Here is a 13,823-nt window from a genome sequence, read left to right on the forward strand (position 1 = left end):
ACTGTATTCATAATAGACCTTAATGTATGATTGTTCTGTCGATACATGAACAGAAACTCACTCAGCATTCAGACAGAGCAGACAGGAACTAGATTCTATTTAGTCCAAACCTAGGATGTATTTCAGCTTGTCCATGTTAGTTTTACATTTGCTATATTGTAACAGGATGCCAAATGTTGTACTTAAGGAAAAACCCACTATGAAATCATGGATTTTCGCTTAATTGCTTTTTTATGCTGCTAAATCTGTTCTGAAAGTGCCATGCATAAAATAATACAATAATTGAAATTGTGTTTAGGCATCTGGCACAACATCGTGATTTACACAAGAAAGAATTACTCGGAAGAAAGTAATTAAGTTCTGCAGAAATCCTACTCTGGTGAATTAAAAAAAAAAAACAAACAACAGGAAAATCTTGAAATAATTGATCTTTACTTCACACCCATTCAGGAGAATATTTAGACACATGTTTAATTAAAAACATATGAGTAAGCCTATCTATATTCAGCAGGGATCTTGCAATATTTGTAAGCATATACTTATGTGCAATTTGCATTACTGGATTCAAATATAAATCCCTTCTGCAAGAGGCTGAGTGCTCTGCACTACCACTAACCACGTCCCTGAACAGGAGAGCACAGTTAGATAATGTAGATAATGCAGCAGCATAAATCAGTGATCCAACAGATAGCTCACATTTGCTTTTCAGGGAATGTCATATATCTTTTCGCACTTACTCTATTTATAAATTTCTGCCCTTTTTTTTTGGGGGGGGGGGAGAGGGGGGAAGAATGTCTATTTGCTTGCAGAAATGATCTACAACTGCTGTTCAAATGTTAACCAAAAGCTGGTGCCCCCCCCAAAATGTTACTTTGCATTAAGTTCCTTAAATAAAGGAAAGTGGGAACTACCAGGCATGAGGGTCTGAATGGTTCAGGATCAGATTTTGTTTTTTTCTGTTTGATTAGCCTTTCTAGGAATAGAACAATGTTCAAATAGTCACCTTTAAGTTACAATTCTTCCTACCCAGCTTTCCATGCTTCTTTGACCCTAAAAACCAAACACACACATTTATATAGTAGTGAAGAATTTCTCATCATTTAGAGGAAAAAATCAGGTGAGGGGTAAAAGAACTGCTCTCACCCCATATCTCTGCATTAAGAAACAGAGCTGAAAACCTCACAGGGCCAAAGCCTCTCAGTGAGATAATCTGGTACTTGCTAGAACAATGATAAAAATATCTTTTTTTTTTCCACAATGTTTTACATTTGTAATGGCCAAAGACAAATAACAGAGTAATTCCTGAAGTAATTTCCTGCAAAGCTTTGGAAACTTCAGATTCTGCAGTGTATTTTCTGCAATATGATAAATGAACATCCAAGGATGTCTTAGATTGTACATTCTTTTTTACATGTATTTGAATCTTACTGTATGTTCTTTTTCTACTTGAGCTTTTTGCAGAATTCATAAATGGTCTGAACCTGTTATTATATTTGTAGCTGATTCTGTCTAGCCCTTTACAGAGTTGGATACTTAATTCTCTACATATTTAAAATCATCCCCATAAATGTTTTTAAAATATTTAATATAATCAACTGAGCCCTTATGAGCCACCCAGCATTTCAGTTTTGGTGCAAAACTGAATGAATCTGTTTTAATCCCCATAATCTCCACAAATTTATTTTGCAGTTTTACCTTATAATATAGCATGACCTCAGAACTGTTTAGGTTTGCTTCTTGTTGATGGTTTGGGTTTGGTATTTTTTGGTGGGGTTTTGTCATTTTTTTCTCTTTTTTTCTTTTTTGTTTCTTTTTTTTTTTTTTTTTTTTTTTTTTTTTACATTTTTATCAAACTACAGCTCTAGCATCAACACAATCAATATATAAACAAACACTGCTGGTCTCTAAAAGGGAAAACCATTCTTTGATTAGACAAAGTCAGGAAATCTGAAATACATCAAAGATAAAAGCTTGAAAAAAGCCAATATGGAAACTGTTAAAATGAACCAATGTAATGATATCTGAGCTTTTTACATTGATGTTGGGAATATTTTGGCACCCTTTCATTCACGACTGCACCAGGCAAATTTCCATGAAGTTAATACATACTATGAGGCCTCCAAGCCATTTACAAAGTATGTGAGTTCAGATTTAGCTTTTATTTTAAAGCTCAGCCCAAGTATGTTGAAAGTTTCAACTAACACAGGAGCATTTTCAATTTGATACAAACCAACAGAGTAAAAATATAAATGGTCTACAGCCTGGACTTCTGGTCAGTTTTCCTGCTAGGATTTACACATAGACTGGAATCGTAAAAATTTAAAATACTTTCGACTGCTTCTATCTTTCATAACTATTAGACTGAATTTGAGATTTCTATTAGTTTAATATAGCTTTCCTACTGGCTTCTTTATATAATGTATGTTTGCAGATATATATAACATTCCTTTTTTTATTATTTTTTTTTCCCAGAATATCTATGCCAATGCAATGCGGTTGAGTGAAACTACTTACATGAAAAAGTGCACACAATGTGAGGCATGAGACTATGGAAATGAAATGCCCTTTGGTCTGAGGAGGATGATACTGACCCAGATACAGATCACTTCCCATCCCACAAGCAATTTCTATTACAGCCATGTTAAAATCAACTTAGCCCAGCCCAGCCAAATATATGGATTACACCTGGGTCCTTTGAGTCATGCTACAAAAAAAGATGTAACAATAAACAAGTCCATGTGCATTCTCAGTCATAACTACAGGCAGAAGAACCCTTGAGAGATTCCTCACTTTGGCATTAAACAACAATTATAAAGGCTTTTAGAATTAAAACAATACGAGGTGGGACTTGAAATGTTAACAGTCCCAAGTAACTTGTCAATTGAAATAAGACTTATCCCTAGTCATAAATAAATAATCTCTTTCCTGGTGTCACTTCCATGCCAGGATCAATATCTCTTAACATCTTACTTATTTTATTACTGCTTTTGGTTTTCTGAGACTGATTGAAAGTTGCTCAGAGGAAATCTTTGGTTTTGCTTAAGTGTCCATGACATTTAATCATGACTTTCCTTGCAGTTTAATTCCAACCAGTCAATCAGTTAATCCACTTCAATTGATTCTGTGCTCTCTGTTATTGGCTTGCACTCATTGGGCATCCTCTGGTGTCGACTCAGCTGCGTGGCTTGTGTGAAGCTCCTCTCACACCTCTCGCACCTGGTGAAGTCAAGAGAGAAAAATGAGACCGAGGAGCTGCGCTGGGGGTGGAGGTGGAGGGGGTGATGGGCTTTGTCTCATCCTGCCTAATCAGAAGAGACACTCAAAAGTGGCTTCAGATTTTACTGGCTCAAGAGGTTTAATTGGTGGCTACTTCCAAGGCCTTGATGCCTATGATGGGACAAGGCCTTTCTGATTCAGAACAGAGGAATCTGTCAATAGACAGGGGGAAGGTGATTTCTCCAGAGAGGCCTGTCCTGCTGTAGCTCTGATCACTGTCAGCTCAAACAGATAAAGAACAAAAAGAGATTTTTAGGAGTGAGCCATCAAAGAAGCAGCCTGTCTGCAGTTTTCTGCTCTGTAACCCCTATGAGAAATTGATGACAAATAGAATTTCACCTTCTGCTAATTTAAAATCTACAATTGCCTATTAGAGGAAGAGAAATCACAAAGCAATAATTGTTCAGAGTGAGAACAAGACAAAACTCTTTGTTTATCTGATCTGATTATGCAATGGGATTCATTTTAAATAGGCATATAGAGTTAGTGGTTACTCAATTATCTGAAAGCATCCACACTATGTGAGAAATCTGTGTGTTGAGCAAGAACTCGTAACAGTCACCAGTGTTTGCTTCACTGTCTTTTATGCAGTCTTTCTACCCTGTCCTTTCTTTAAAGAACCATAATCTGCAACAGAAAAACAATGTGTGAACAAATGAGCAAAGCCATTGAATTTTGGAGGAGATAGGATGTGGGTTATTTCTACCTTGGGATGAATCTTCCATCCCTGCTCTGAAAGAGAATCTACTGTATTTAATCTTTCAAATAGCATCCTCTTAATTTGCATTCTGAACACTAGACAGGGGTGTTTGATGAGCTGCAAATATGGATACAGGAGATTCTTCTTGGATTGTGCTCACTCCAAAAGCTACCTTTGATATAATGGTATGGTGTGATCTTTTATCTTCAAAGAATATTATCATAAAAGCATCACTAAGATGAATTCTTCACCTTCAAAGGAGAAATGAGGAAAACAAAGGGCTCAGCTAATTCATATTCATCTATCTCTTCACTGATGCAAATGATAAGAAGTGACCTGTCACTGATCTAACTGCTTACAAAAAAAAAAAAATAAAAGAAATATATTTACACACATGCATAATTGTGGAATGTTCTTCACAGTAGTAATTTTTAGTAAGAAAGTTCTGTTTCAGGAACATTTAGCATAGGCATTACAGAATCATTCATCCAAGCTACGATACCAATCTAAAATGTCAACACTTCTAAGCTGTGTTTCTTTGATTGTCTTTCATAGTGTATTTTTAGCAGTGTGTTCCACTGTTAAAAACTGCACTGTGATCTTGACAAATGTAAAATGTCAGCTTTAATGTATCAGACCTATCAGCTCAATGAAAATAACTCAGAAGTATTGATTACTTAATGATTTTTGGGGTATTCATTAACGTCTATGTGCAGATCATCCACTCTCCAGAGCTCCTGAAGTGCTGATGACACATTAGTGGACTGCTGATTGTTTATTAGAAAACTGATTAGTTACTGGATTAGTGTGTCAAAATACACTACCTTTCATTGCCTGACAAACTTGCAAATTACTGTCTTATTTTTATAATATACATATATATGTATCTATCACAGAGACATTAGAATCAATTTTAAGGCTGGGGGTTTAACTTAGTCTGTATGAGATATTGCCATAATTCTGTTATTTTGATGTCCACAAAGACAAGTGCCTTGTTTGATGAGTAATAGGCTTGGATCCTTGCCTGAGCAAGCTGTAAATGGTAGAGTTGCAAAATAATCTACAAAATCAGGTGTGGTAACACTTGATTTCTAAATGTCTGGCTAAATAAATGAAATATACTATATCAGGATGCCATGGGGCCATACGTGAATCAAAGTAACACTATAAGGTGGTCAAAACATACAGCTACTCGTTAAAAAGTAGCTGGCCATGAAACTGTGACAGGCCTCCTTACTGTTTCTGGAGCTTGCCTGGGAGGCTAGAGTTGGGCACTGCATTCACTCAGACCCTTACATCGTTCTTGAAAGCAGAATAAGGCTCACTGTATTACTTTCAAATGCAAGTTCCTGACCTTTATCTACAAATTTCTTCTGCCATCAGAGTGCTCTAACTTCCCAGCTACAGGCTGTTCCAGGAAACACTCATGCAGACACAGAAGGATGCTAAAGAGAGACCAGAAAAGAATAAATCCCTTGTTACAAGCATCTACCCTTTGGATGGGAGAGATGTGGGTGCCAAGTATTGCTGCCGGTAAGGCTATGCTATCTCCAGTATACAGCCCCTAGAAAAATTCTGAATGAAGCCTTTGTAAGGCACCTAATCCCCCTGGCTTTCTCATGTACACAGGTAACCTTCAGATAGTACCTAAGATGCTTAATACTTTCTAGGCACCTGCAAAGGATGCGGATGGTGTTTTCAGGACAAATAGTTTTGGATATGTAAGTGCCTAGCTTACAGGCAAGGACATGTATTAAGCTACTGCCTTCTCTTTTCAATGTGTCCAAAGAACCTGTTGCTGGATGCAAACTGATAAGAAAGGTGAGGATGATAGTGTCACAGCAGTTGGCACAACTATCCCACTGTAGGTAGGAATGGTAGTAAAGCAGCAATATTTTTCCTTTTGAGCTATGATGTACAAAACAAAACCCCAAAAGCCAAAACAAACAAACAAATAAAAAAGAAAAGGGGGGGGGGGGCAGGAAGCTGAGATGTCACTGCAGGTACAACATCTATTTTCAACCTGAAATGAATGTTCCCCAGTTTTCATTTCAGTAAGAAACAATAAAAAACACATGGGTTATCCCAGTCTGAAAGAATCTTTCCGCTAATTCTTTTGAGTTGACTCATGAATATTAGATGTTTGCATAAACCTGGTTCTGCAGACAAGTTCCTCAACTATTCTTTAATCTTGCTGAAATGGAATGTATTTGGAGGGAAGAATTTTAAAAAAAATGGGATGTACAATAATTTTCCTTTCTCTCCTACCTTTTAATTTTTTTCAGAGCTTTGTTCCCAGACTAGCAGCCATAGTGGAGACTTCAGTAAGATAAGAATACACAAAAACTTTACAGTGGTGAGGCTGACTTGATAGCTTGTGATGACATGAAAAGAAATCCCTTCTAACTGGACCTGCAGTCCAGGCAACACAGCTAAAGCTTTGACTGCAGATAACCTCACTCAGCATCGTTATCTATAATGAAAAGCAAATAGAAAAAGTCTTCCACCAAGCATTCAGAGTTGCCTAAGACCTACAAAGAAAATGTCTCCTCACAGAAAAATCTTTTTTAATCAATCAGACCTCTTTTAGTCTTTCCAGACCTCTAAAATCATTATTTTATAATACAGTCACCCTATGTTCACCATTTTTAAAAGCAGCTTCCAAAAGCAATATACATACAAACGTACACTCAGTGTTTGACATTGTGTGCTTAATCCATGCACATTCTAACTTGTCCAAATGCCACTTTACAAGCCTGTCTTATTGCATTAGAAATGGTGAGATTACATTCACAGTAGATGTGAGTTAAACATCCAGCTAACTGCCCATTTTCACCTATGAAATTGGTTATACCTTTAAAACTATGTCTGTTACTTTAAAAATAGCTTATTTAAAAATAATTTAGCGCTACCCATGCATGCTTGTTCTGCTAATAGTAAAAATATTGTTCAACAGAAGTATGTACATTACCATAAATACAGACTTTTTTAAGAAACCTTATCTCACAGGACTTTTCCTTTTTACACTTTTTTGTTACACTCAAAATCCCTTTTTAAACAAAGATTCTAGAACTAAACTGCATGAGCAAGAGCCAGAAATCTTGTTCGTCATGTTTACAGTTCTTAGAATTTGATTTTATTTTCACCCTAAGCTTACTTAATACTGTGTCTTGCATGATGGTGGTGAGACATCAAGATGAGCTGCTGCTATCTCTTTTTCCTCCAGCAGAGAGGGTGGATTAATTTATGGACAAGTTTTCTACACCTTCTCTCTCAAATGCAAGCAGCAAATCTGCCCTCTTGAACAGCTTGCAGGATCAGGGTGTATACATCCCCTTATCTGACTAGCAGGGATTGGAAGATCTGTAGCTCCAGTTTTAGCTTCATGCGAAATGACTAGTCAACTTACTGCAAATACTTCAACAGGTCTTCCAGGAACTGGTACTTTACTGTTTCTTGAGTTTAAGGAATAAACTACATAAAAATCTTGAAAGTATGAAATTATGCCATACGTTATACAAAAAAACCATAGATCATCCACATTTTTTGTTGCTCTGCCCTGCAGCTTCAAGAATGGCCAGATATATCCCAGAATACTTAAATACTTCAGCATAAGCAGGGCAAAGCAAACAAATTCCAGATCAATGGTTAATTGCAGTACATACATTATGCACTTTCACAAATGAAATTGTGCAGTAGTCAAGGCCATTTTGGAAAAGGGGAGAAAAATAACCAAACCAAACCTGAAAAATAATGACTCTAAATGGGGCAAAATAGCAGATCTATTGGAAACATGACAAAAACAGGATGTTAAGGAAAAAAATTAAGTGGAGTCAACAAGGTTACACATAAGTAACACCTTTACATTAAAAGAAATCTATTTTCCATTTTGACCTGGAAACCTCTTCCATTAATTACTAAAATCTATTTACACAGCAACTAGATAAAATCGATCTGATTGCTCACACTATTTTTGGCTCATTTTCTACGGGCTCTGAGCATGCAACAAACTGGCTCTAGAGGAGTCAATGTTTAGATGCTCTGAGTTTCCATGTTTTGCCACCTACAAAGCTATCCTAGCTACTACTTCTGGCATGCAAGCTCTTCTGCTCTGGATATGACGAATTTGGTTCCTGGCTCTGTCCCCTTGCCCCAAACAGAGACATGTACAGAAGCCACGCTTCCTTCCAGCCATATATAGAGGCAAAGCGTCTCTACTGGTATCTCTACCAGGCTTGTTATGAGGGGTTCTGGCAGGCCCCATGGCTGAGCTCTCTTACATTAACCAGACCGACACAAGACGGCAAAAGTAGAAAAGAAGACAAACACAGAAAAGTAGATGGAGGACAGGCAGACCTTGGAGAACTGGGAGAGACACACACACCTTCCTCTACATGTATTCTCATTTCTCACCGAAACACCAGGTAGCTTCCGAATGAAGTGATATCAATACATTACACATTGATATCAATACATTATTTTTCTTCCAACGTGGAATTGTTCCAGGTAAAACATCCATAAAATTTGTGCCTGTCAGTTCAGCAAAGACATGGGCACATATATGGAAAATGTGTATTCTTGTATTGAAGAATACCTGCTGTTAGGTAGGCAAAATCTTGCATAGCAGAAGGTAAAATCTACCTGGGCTGGCTGTGTTATAATTGGAGGTGAGCATAAAGGGAAAATTATTTCTGAGATGCAGTTATGTGCTTGGCTTTAATTTCACTAAACTACAGAAATAAGCAGAGTCTGTTTAATTAAAAAATATCTTGACCAAATGACTTTTTTTTCCTGTATCAAGGACAGCTGACCACTACCAATTTATTACTATGATCTTATCAAACTTATGCCACAAGCCAGAGTTGCATTTTATATGCAGTGATTCTGAGACTAAAAAAAGATGGACATTTCTACCCCATATTTGACCAGACCCAAATTAGCTTTAACGTGAAGTTCCATCTACCTTATCATGTAGACATGAAAGAATCATATGAATGTTCTTACATCATAGCCTGTCCCAGTTCTTGAGTGTATTTTCAGCTATGGTTCTCTGGCAGCAGCTTGTCATTTCATTAAAAAATCAAGTTCTCATCAGAGGACAGAAAATGGTTCAAGGCTAGCAAGGCACCCAGACCCAAGCCTGGCTTAATTCTAATTTTAGCCACGCCACTAAGAGTAGTTATATCTTGTGGTCTGACCTTGGCTTTCAAGGGAGCCTCTGCTCTGTTCTGGTGAGGCGCAGTGATGCTAGTGAAAAGCAGCAATGCATTTCCCTCTCTAATCTCAGCTGGCAAAGGCTGTTGGCTTCAAGTACTTACTTGAAGGGCTTTTCCCCAGTGTGTGTCCGGATGTGATTGTTGAGTGTTGTGGCACCAGCAAAGGCACGACCACAGTAACCACACTTGAAAGGCCTGTCACTGGAGTGTGTAACTACGTGGTTCCTCAGCTCTGAAGGTTGAGAGAAGGACTGGGAGCAGTGACCACACTGGTAGGGCCTGTAGTGGGAAAGAGAAACACCATGCCATCAGTGCTTTCTATTGACTTGAGCAGGAAACTGTGCAGGCAGGAACATCTGCTCTTCCAAACAATTTGCAAAGAGAACTGTGGGTTCAGCTTTCTTGGGAGACACCCAAAGTTTCATGATCTCTTTAGCAAATGTGAAATGCTTGTGCAGGAATTGACTGAGAGTCTGTGAGCATCCTGCTCCACAAAACAGAATTCATCAAGCTATGAGCCAGCATTACACGTACTGCCTTATTTCTCTCAAACTCAACATGGTACTCATTCATCACAAAAAACTCCTCACACATCTGAACTAAGAGATTCATGAAACCCTCTGTCTGTTGGTGCCAGCTACAGTCTTACCTACAAATGCATGTCTGATTGTAAAACCCATATTGTAGGTGGATTCTGTCACTATTTAAATTCTGTCACTAATTAAATACTTCATATTGCTCTGGAGGAATCTAGGTTTTCTGAGATCACCTTTTTCAATGAGAGACATTGGAATAAATAATCACCATGATACAATTACCTTTCCATTTTCTTACTGCTATTGAAAACATTTGCATCTAATTAACCCATTTCTCCCATCCAGACTGAAAACACTTCTTTTTATGACCTTGAAATGAAACCCAGAACTTAGGTTTTCAACACCACAATTTGTTAAAAACAAACATAACAAACAAACAAAACTGACTGATACGTTACAAATTCAGAATCATCACAAGCAGACTGCAAACACAGAAAAGAAAGGATACAGGACAGCAAAGTGAAACAGAACTACTGAAATGCAAATACCATTTGTGACTAAAATAAAATGTGAGGTAACAATGTATATATATTTCTGTTTGGTAAAAGTGATTTGCTATCAACATCCTACATGGCTCTCTTTCTTTTTGACAATTCAATTAAGTTACCAACAAAGTCCAACAATCTCATCAGACTTTTTGTTAAGAAAATTAAGATTTTTTTTCTAGAGGTGTATTAATGATTTCTACCCTGTACAACAATGTAAGTCAGAGCTCTTGATGTCTGCATTTCTAGAGCACATGGCCAACTCCAACTTAATTGCTCTCTCTTTAATAAATGTGTATATTTAAATGGCTGGAAACCAAAACTAAAAGGAAAGAGACAATGGTGACCAAGCATGTACAATTCAATTAAGTGCAAAATAAAGTGAACTATCTCATTTGTCAAGTGAACTGCTTAATTGTGGCTACTTGCATCACTGAACACAAATACTATTATTTTACAGCGCTTCAGAGCACTGAACCCTGATTGTAGGATTTTTTAGCTTGATTAATAGCTCAGTATTGGTCAATAACTCAATAGCTTACGTTTTTAATTACTTACATTTGAAAATCTAACTGCTCTCCAACAAGTTTGAAGAAAATATATAAAAGCTGTGGAAAGGTTACTTAACCTAGATGTTGTGGCCCTCAAAAAGTACATGAGATATGTAAAATAATATTTTAAGAGAAAAATAAATGATGAATATGTTTCTCTTACTGGAAGACAAGTAGTCACATGCACAGTCTTCTTATTTGAAGTGTGCAGTTAATTTGCACACAAAATATTTATTGAACTTGAAAATTCAAGAGATGCTAGAACAAAGATGATTTGTGAATGCAGGTTTATTTGTTTGGATATTTTCAAATAAAACACTTCTAAGCAAAAAAGAACACAGTAAGATATTCTGTATCCAAGAAATATTGATTTTTTTTTTTTAACAGTGAAAGGGACCATTAACATCTATTAGCCTCTGGTTATCTATTTTTAATAGCTACTATAATAAAAGATACAATACTGTATAAAGCCAATTAATCTTTTATTTTTTTAAGTCAATGCAATTAATTTCATACAGGGAAAAGTCACATGGTAACTTGTCTGTAAATAGCCAAAATTCCAAACCAGTTATAACTGAACATTGTGATGCCAAGTGAAATGTTTTTACCCCCTACATTGGCTCAAAACTTATTTCTTGTTTACAAAGGGTATTAATACACATACTCAGAACACATTTCACTGGTTGATGCTCAAGAAAAAGAGATGTGTAAAAAGTCAACTATTGCTAGGTCACTTTGTATTTTTTCTATTCATCCATACCTAAGCAGAAAAATTATTAAAGAAGTTACCCTTCTCTTTGTAGGGGTTGCATTTCTCCAGTTGATACCGAGGCAATTCTGATTGATACTAAAACGTGCAGAATAAGTAATTTTTTCAATCTAAATATATGGTATACATTAAAAAAAGCTCATTTTAAAAAGTTAGACTATAAATGCATTTAAATACTATATTTTAAAGTGCTGTATCTAATTTGCACAGTTGCAGATTCAAATATGCTAATTTTTGATGAGTTTTGGATACTTTTATTTTTTTCCAAGAGCAAAAGAAATCATTCAATAAGTATAAAAGTTATCATTTTGTCCTCTGTTAACAATTTTGCTATTCTCTGAAATTCTTCTTGGCAGAAAATGAAATCAAAATGTTTTTTAAAAAAATTAAAGTGTTGCATAAGGACTGAACATCAGCAATGCTTGGTTCAGTGAGTACATCGGCACAGGCAAAGCAAGCCTGTCTTTGATGTAGCAGTTATGCTACATCTTCTGCCATCACTTTGGTCTGCACAAAAACAACAAATTAAGATGGTGACTTCTTTATAGTAGAGGTTTGCAGACAGAAGGAACAGGGACATAATGACAAAAATGGTGGTCTTCCTAAGCTGTGTTTTAAAGACGTGCTGCTAGACTGAATGCAATCCCAGACCAGAAAAACTCATTTCCACTGGAATAACTGAGATCATATTGCACCTTCTTGAGCTTTAAGGTATCTATGTGTGTATAAGTACAGTTGTGTCACAGTCCAGATGTGTGTTGATGCTCCAGAAAATTAATGTTCAAACAAAATTAACACTTCATATGTGAAACCTGCATAACTACAATATTCCTTTGCAGAGGTACAGGCAGATTAGCAAGCATGAATGAAATCAGTTTGATGAAATAGGTGTGCCAAGCTCTCAATGCACATGCTGACTACATGAAGAAATATTTTGTTCTATAAAAAACTGTTCTTCAGCAGTCACGAACATAGTTTTGAATGTGTCCATCATTGAATTTTTTACAAAGGATCTTGCAGGCTCTTCCAGATGATAAAAACCTTCTCATATGGTATTTTTCAGTTACATTTAAGAACAGCTAAATTGATACATAGCAATGTGCAGAGGAGAATCATGTGCTGACAGCCATCAAAAGCAGTTCTAGTGTTTTTCCTAAAACACCAAGCTACATATTTTTCTAGTTCTCTCTTTCTGTCTGAGCTTAAAGAAAGGAAATCTACTCACCTAGAAGAAAATTCTCCTGTTAGAAAATTTACACTGTCATCATTAACCCCATACACCATTAATCAGCTGTCTACGTTTACTTAACACATAGAGACCACCAGCTTTTTCTAAAGACTCTAGTCTTACAGCCCCTGATTGTACTATGGCTCACTATAGAAACATAGACCATTTAAAGGGAAATTCAGAAAGGGGTAACTATAATGCAATAGTTTTCAGGTTTTGTAGTTAATTTAGATCGTGAGCTTTTCCAAGTTTTTCAAGTTACATTCTTAAAATGAAAGCAGTCGAGAATAGATTTCGCCCCCTAACTTAGCTAATCTCTGGAGTGATTTTGCTGTTTGGAGATGTCTTTTCCCGCCTTAGAATTTTCTCACTTCTGTAACTGATTTTTTTTCTGGGTGAAAGTACATAATGTATAGGACCAGTACAAAACCTGTGTTCTCCTATGAAGCTTGTTGAACCTCACAAAACCTCATGCTTTCAGCATGTTAAGGGATAACAGCAGAAAAATCCATATCTTTGCATCTGGAAGAGCTGCAGACAGGCAACTGGACATTTAGATTAATTCTTTTTAGATTTTCATTTACCAAAAGTGACACAGACTTTAAATATTTATCTTGTACTATTCTTCTGCTGAACAATATACCTTCCAACTTCTTATTTGCAAATACATCCAGCCAATATAAACTTATTTTCTACATTGTAAATTATTCCTGGTCTGAATTATTAGAATCCTGGAAAACCTTATAATTATTTTCTACTTAATTTTCTGATCATTTCCTATATGATGAACAGGTTTCAGTGAGACATCTTCAGAAGTGATGTTTTCAGAGGCATATGGAATCCTGGCACAGTCCTTAATAGAGCAATTGTTTGTAATGGTGAACTCCTGAATACCAGTAACTCTATCATTGAAACACTGTTAGATCAGGGAAATAAAATAGCACATCGCTGTAATTTCTTCACCTTATAAAAAGCTAGAAAAGCACTAGCTAAAAGAAGAGG

The 13,823-nt window shown here is 36.4% G+C and overlaps 1 protein-coding gene across 1 annotated transcript in view; it reads right to left on the minus strand.

Moving 5' to 3' along the window:
* Window positions 1-1,652: 1,652 nt before the first annotated feature.
* The window catches only part of PRDM6 (PR/SET domain 6), a 71,204-nt gene continuing 59,033 nt past the window's right edge, over window positions 1,653-13,823 (minus strand). The window contains exons 7-8 of the mRNA XM_062604455.1: window positions 9,295-9,471; window positions 1,653-3,216 (exon numbers count right to left, since the gene is read on the minus strand). Of these exons, the coding sequence (XP_062460439.1) occupies window positions 3,102-3,216; window positions 9,295-9,471 (292 nt within the window). The 3' untranslated portion in view covers window positions 1,653-3,101. The remainder of the gene's footprint in view (window positions 3,217-9,294; window positions 9,472-13,823) is intronic.

This window comes from Pezoporus occidentalis, unplaced genomic scaffold (genome assembly GCF_034315485.1).
Source record: "Pezoporus occidentalis ecotype Australia unplaced genomic scaffold, CSIRO_AGI_Poc_V1 ctg86, whole genome shotgun sequence".
NCBI classification, from domain to species: domain Eukaryota; kingdom Metazoa; phylum Chordata; class Aves; order Psittaciformes; family Psittacidae; genus Pezoporus; species Pezoporus occidentalis.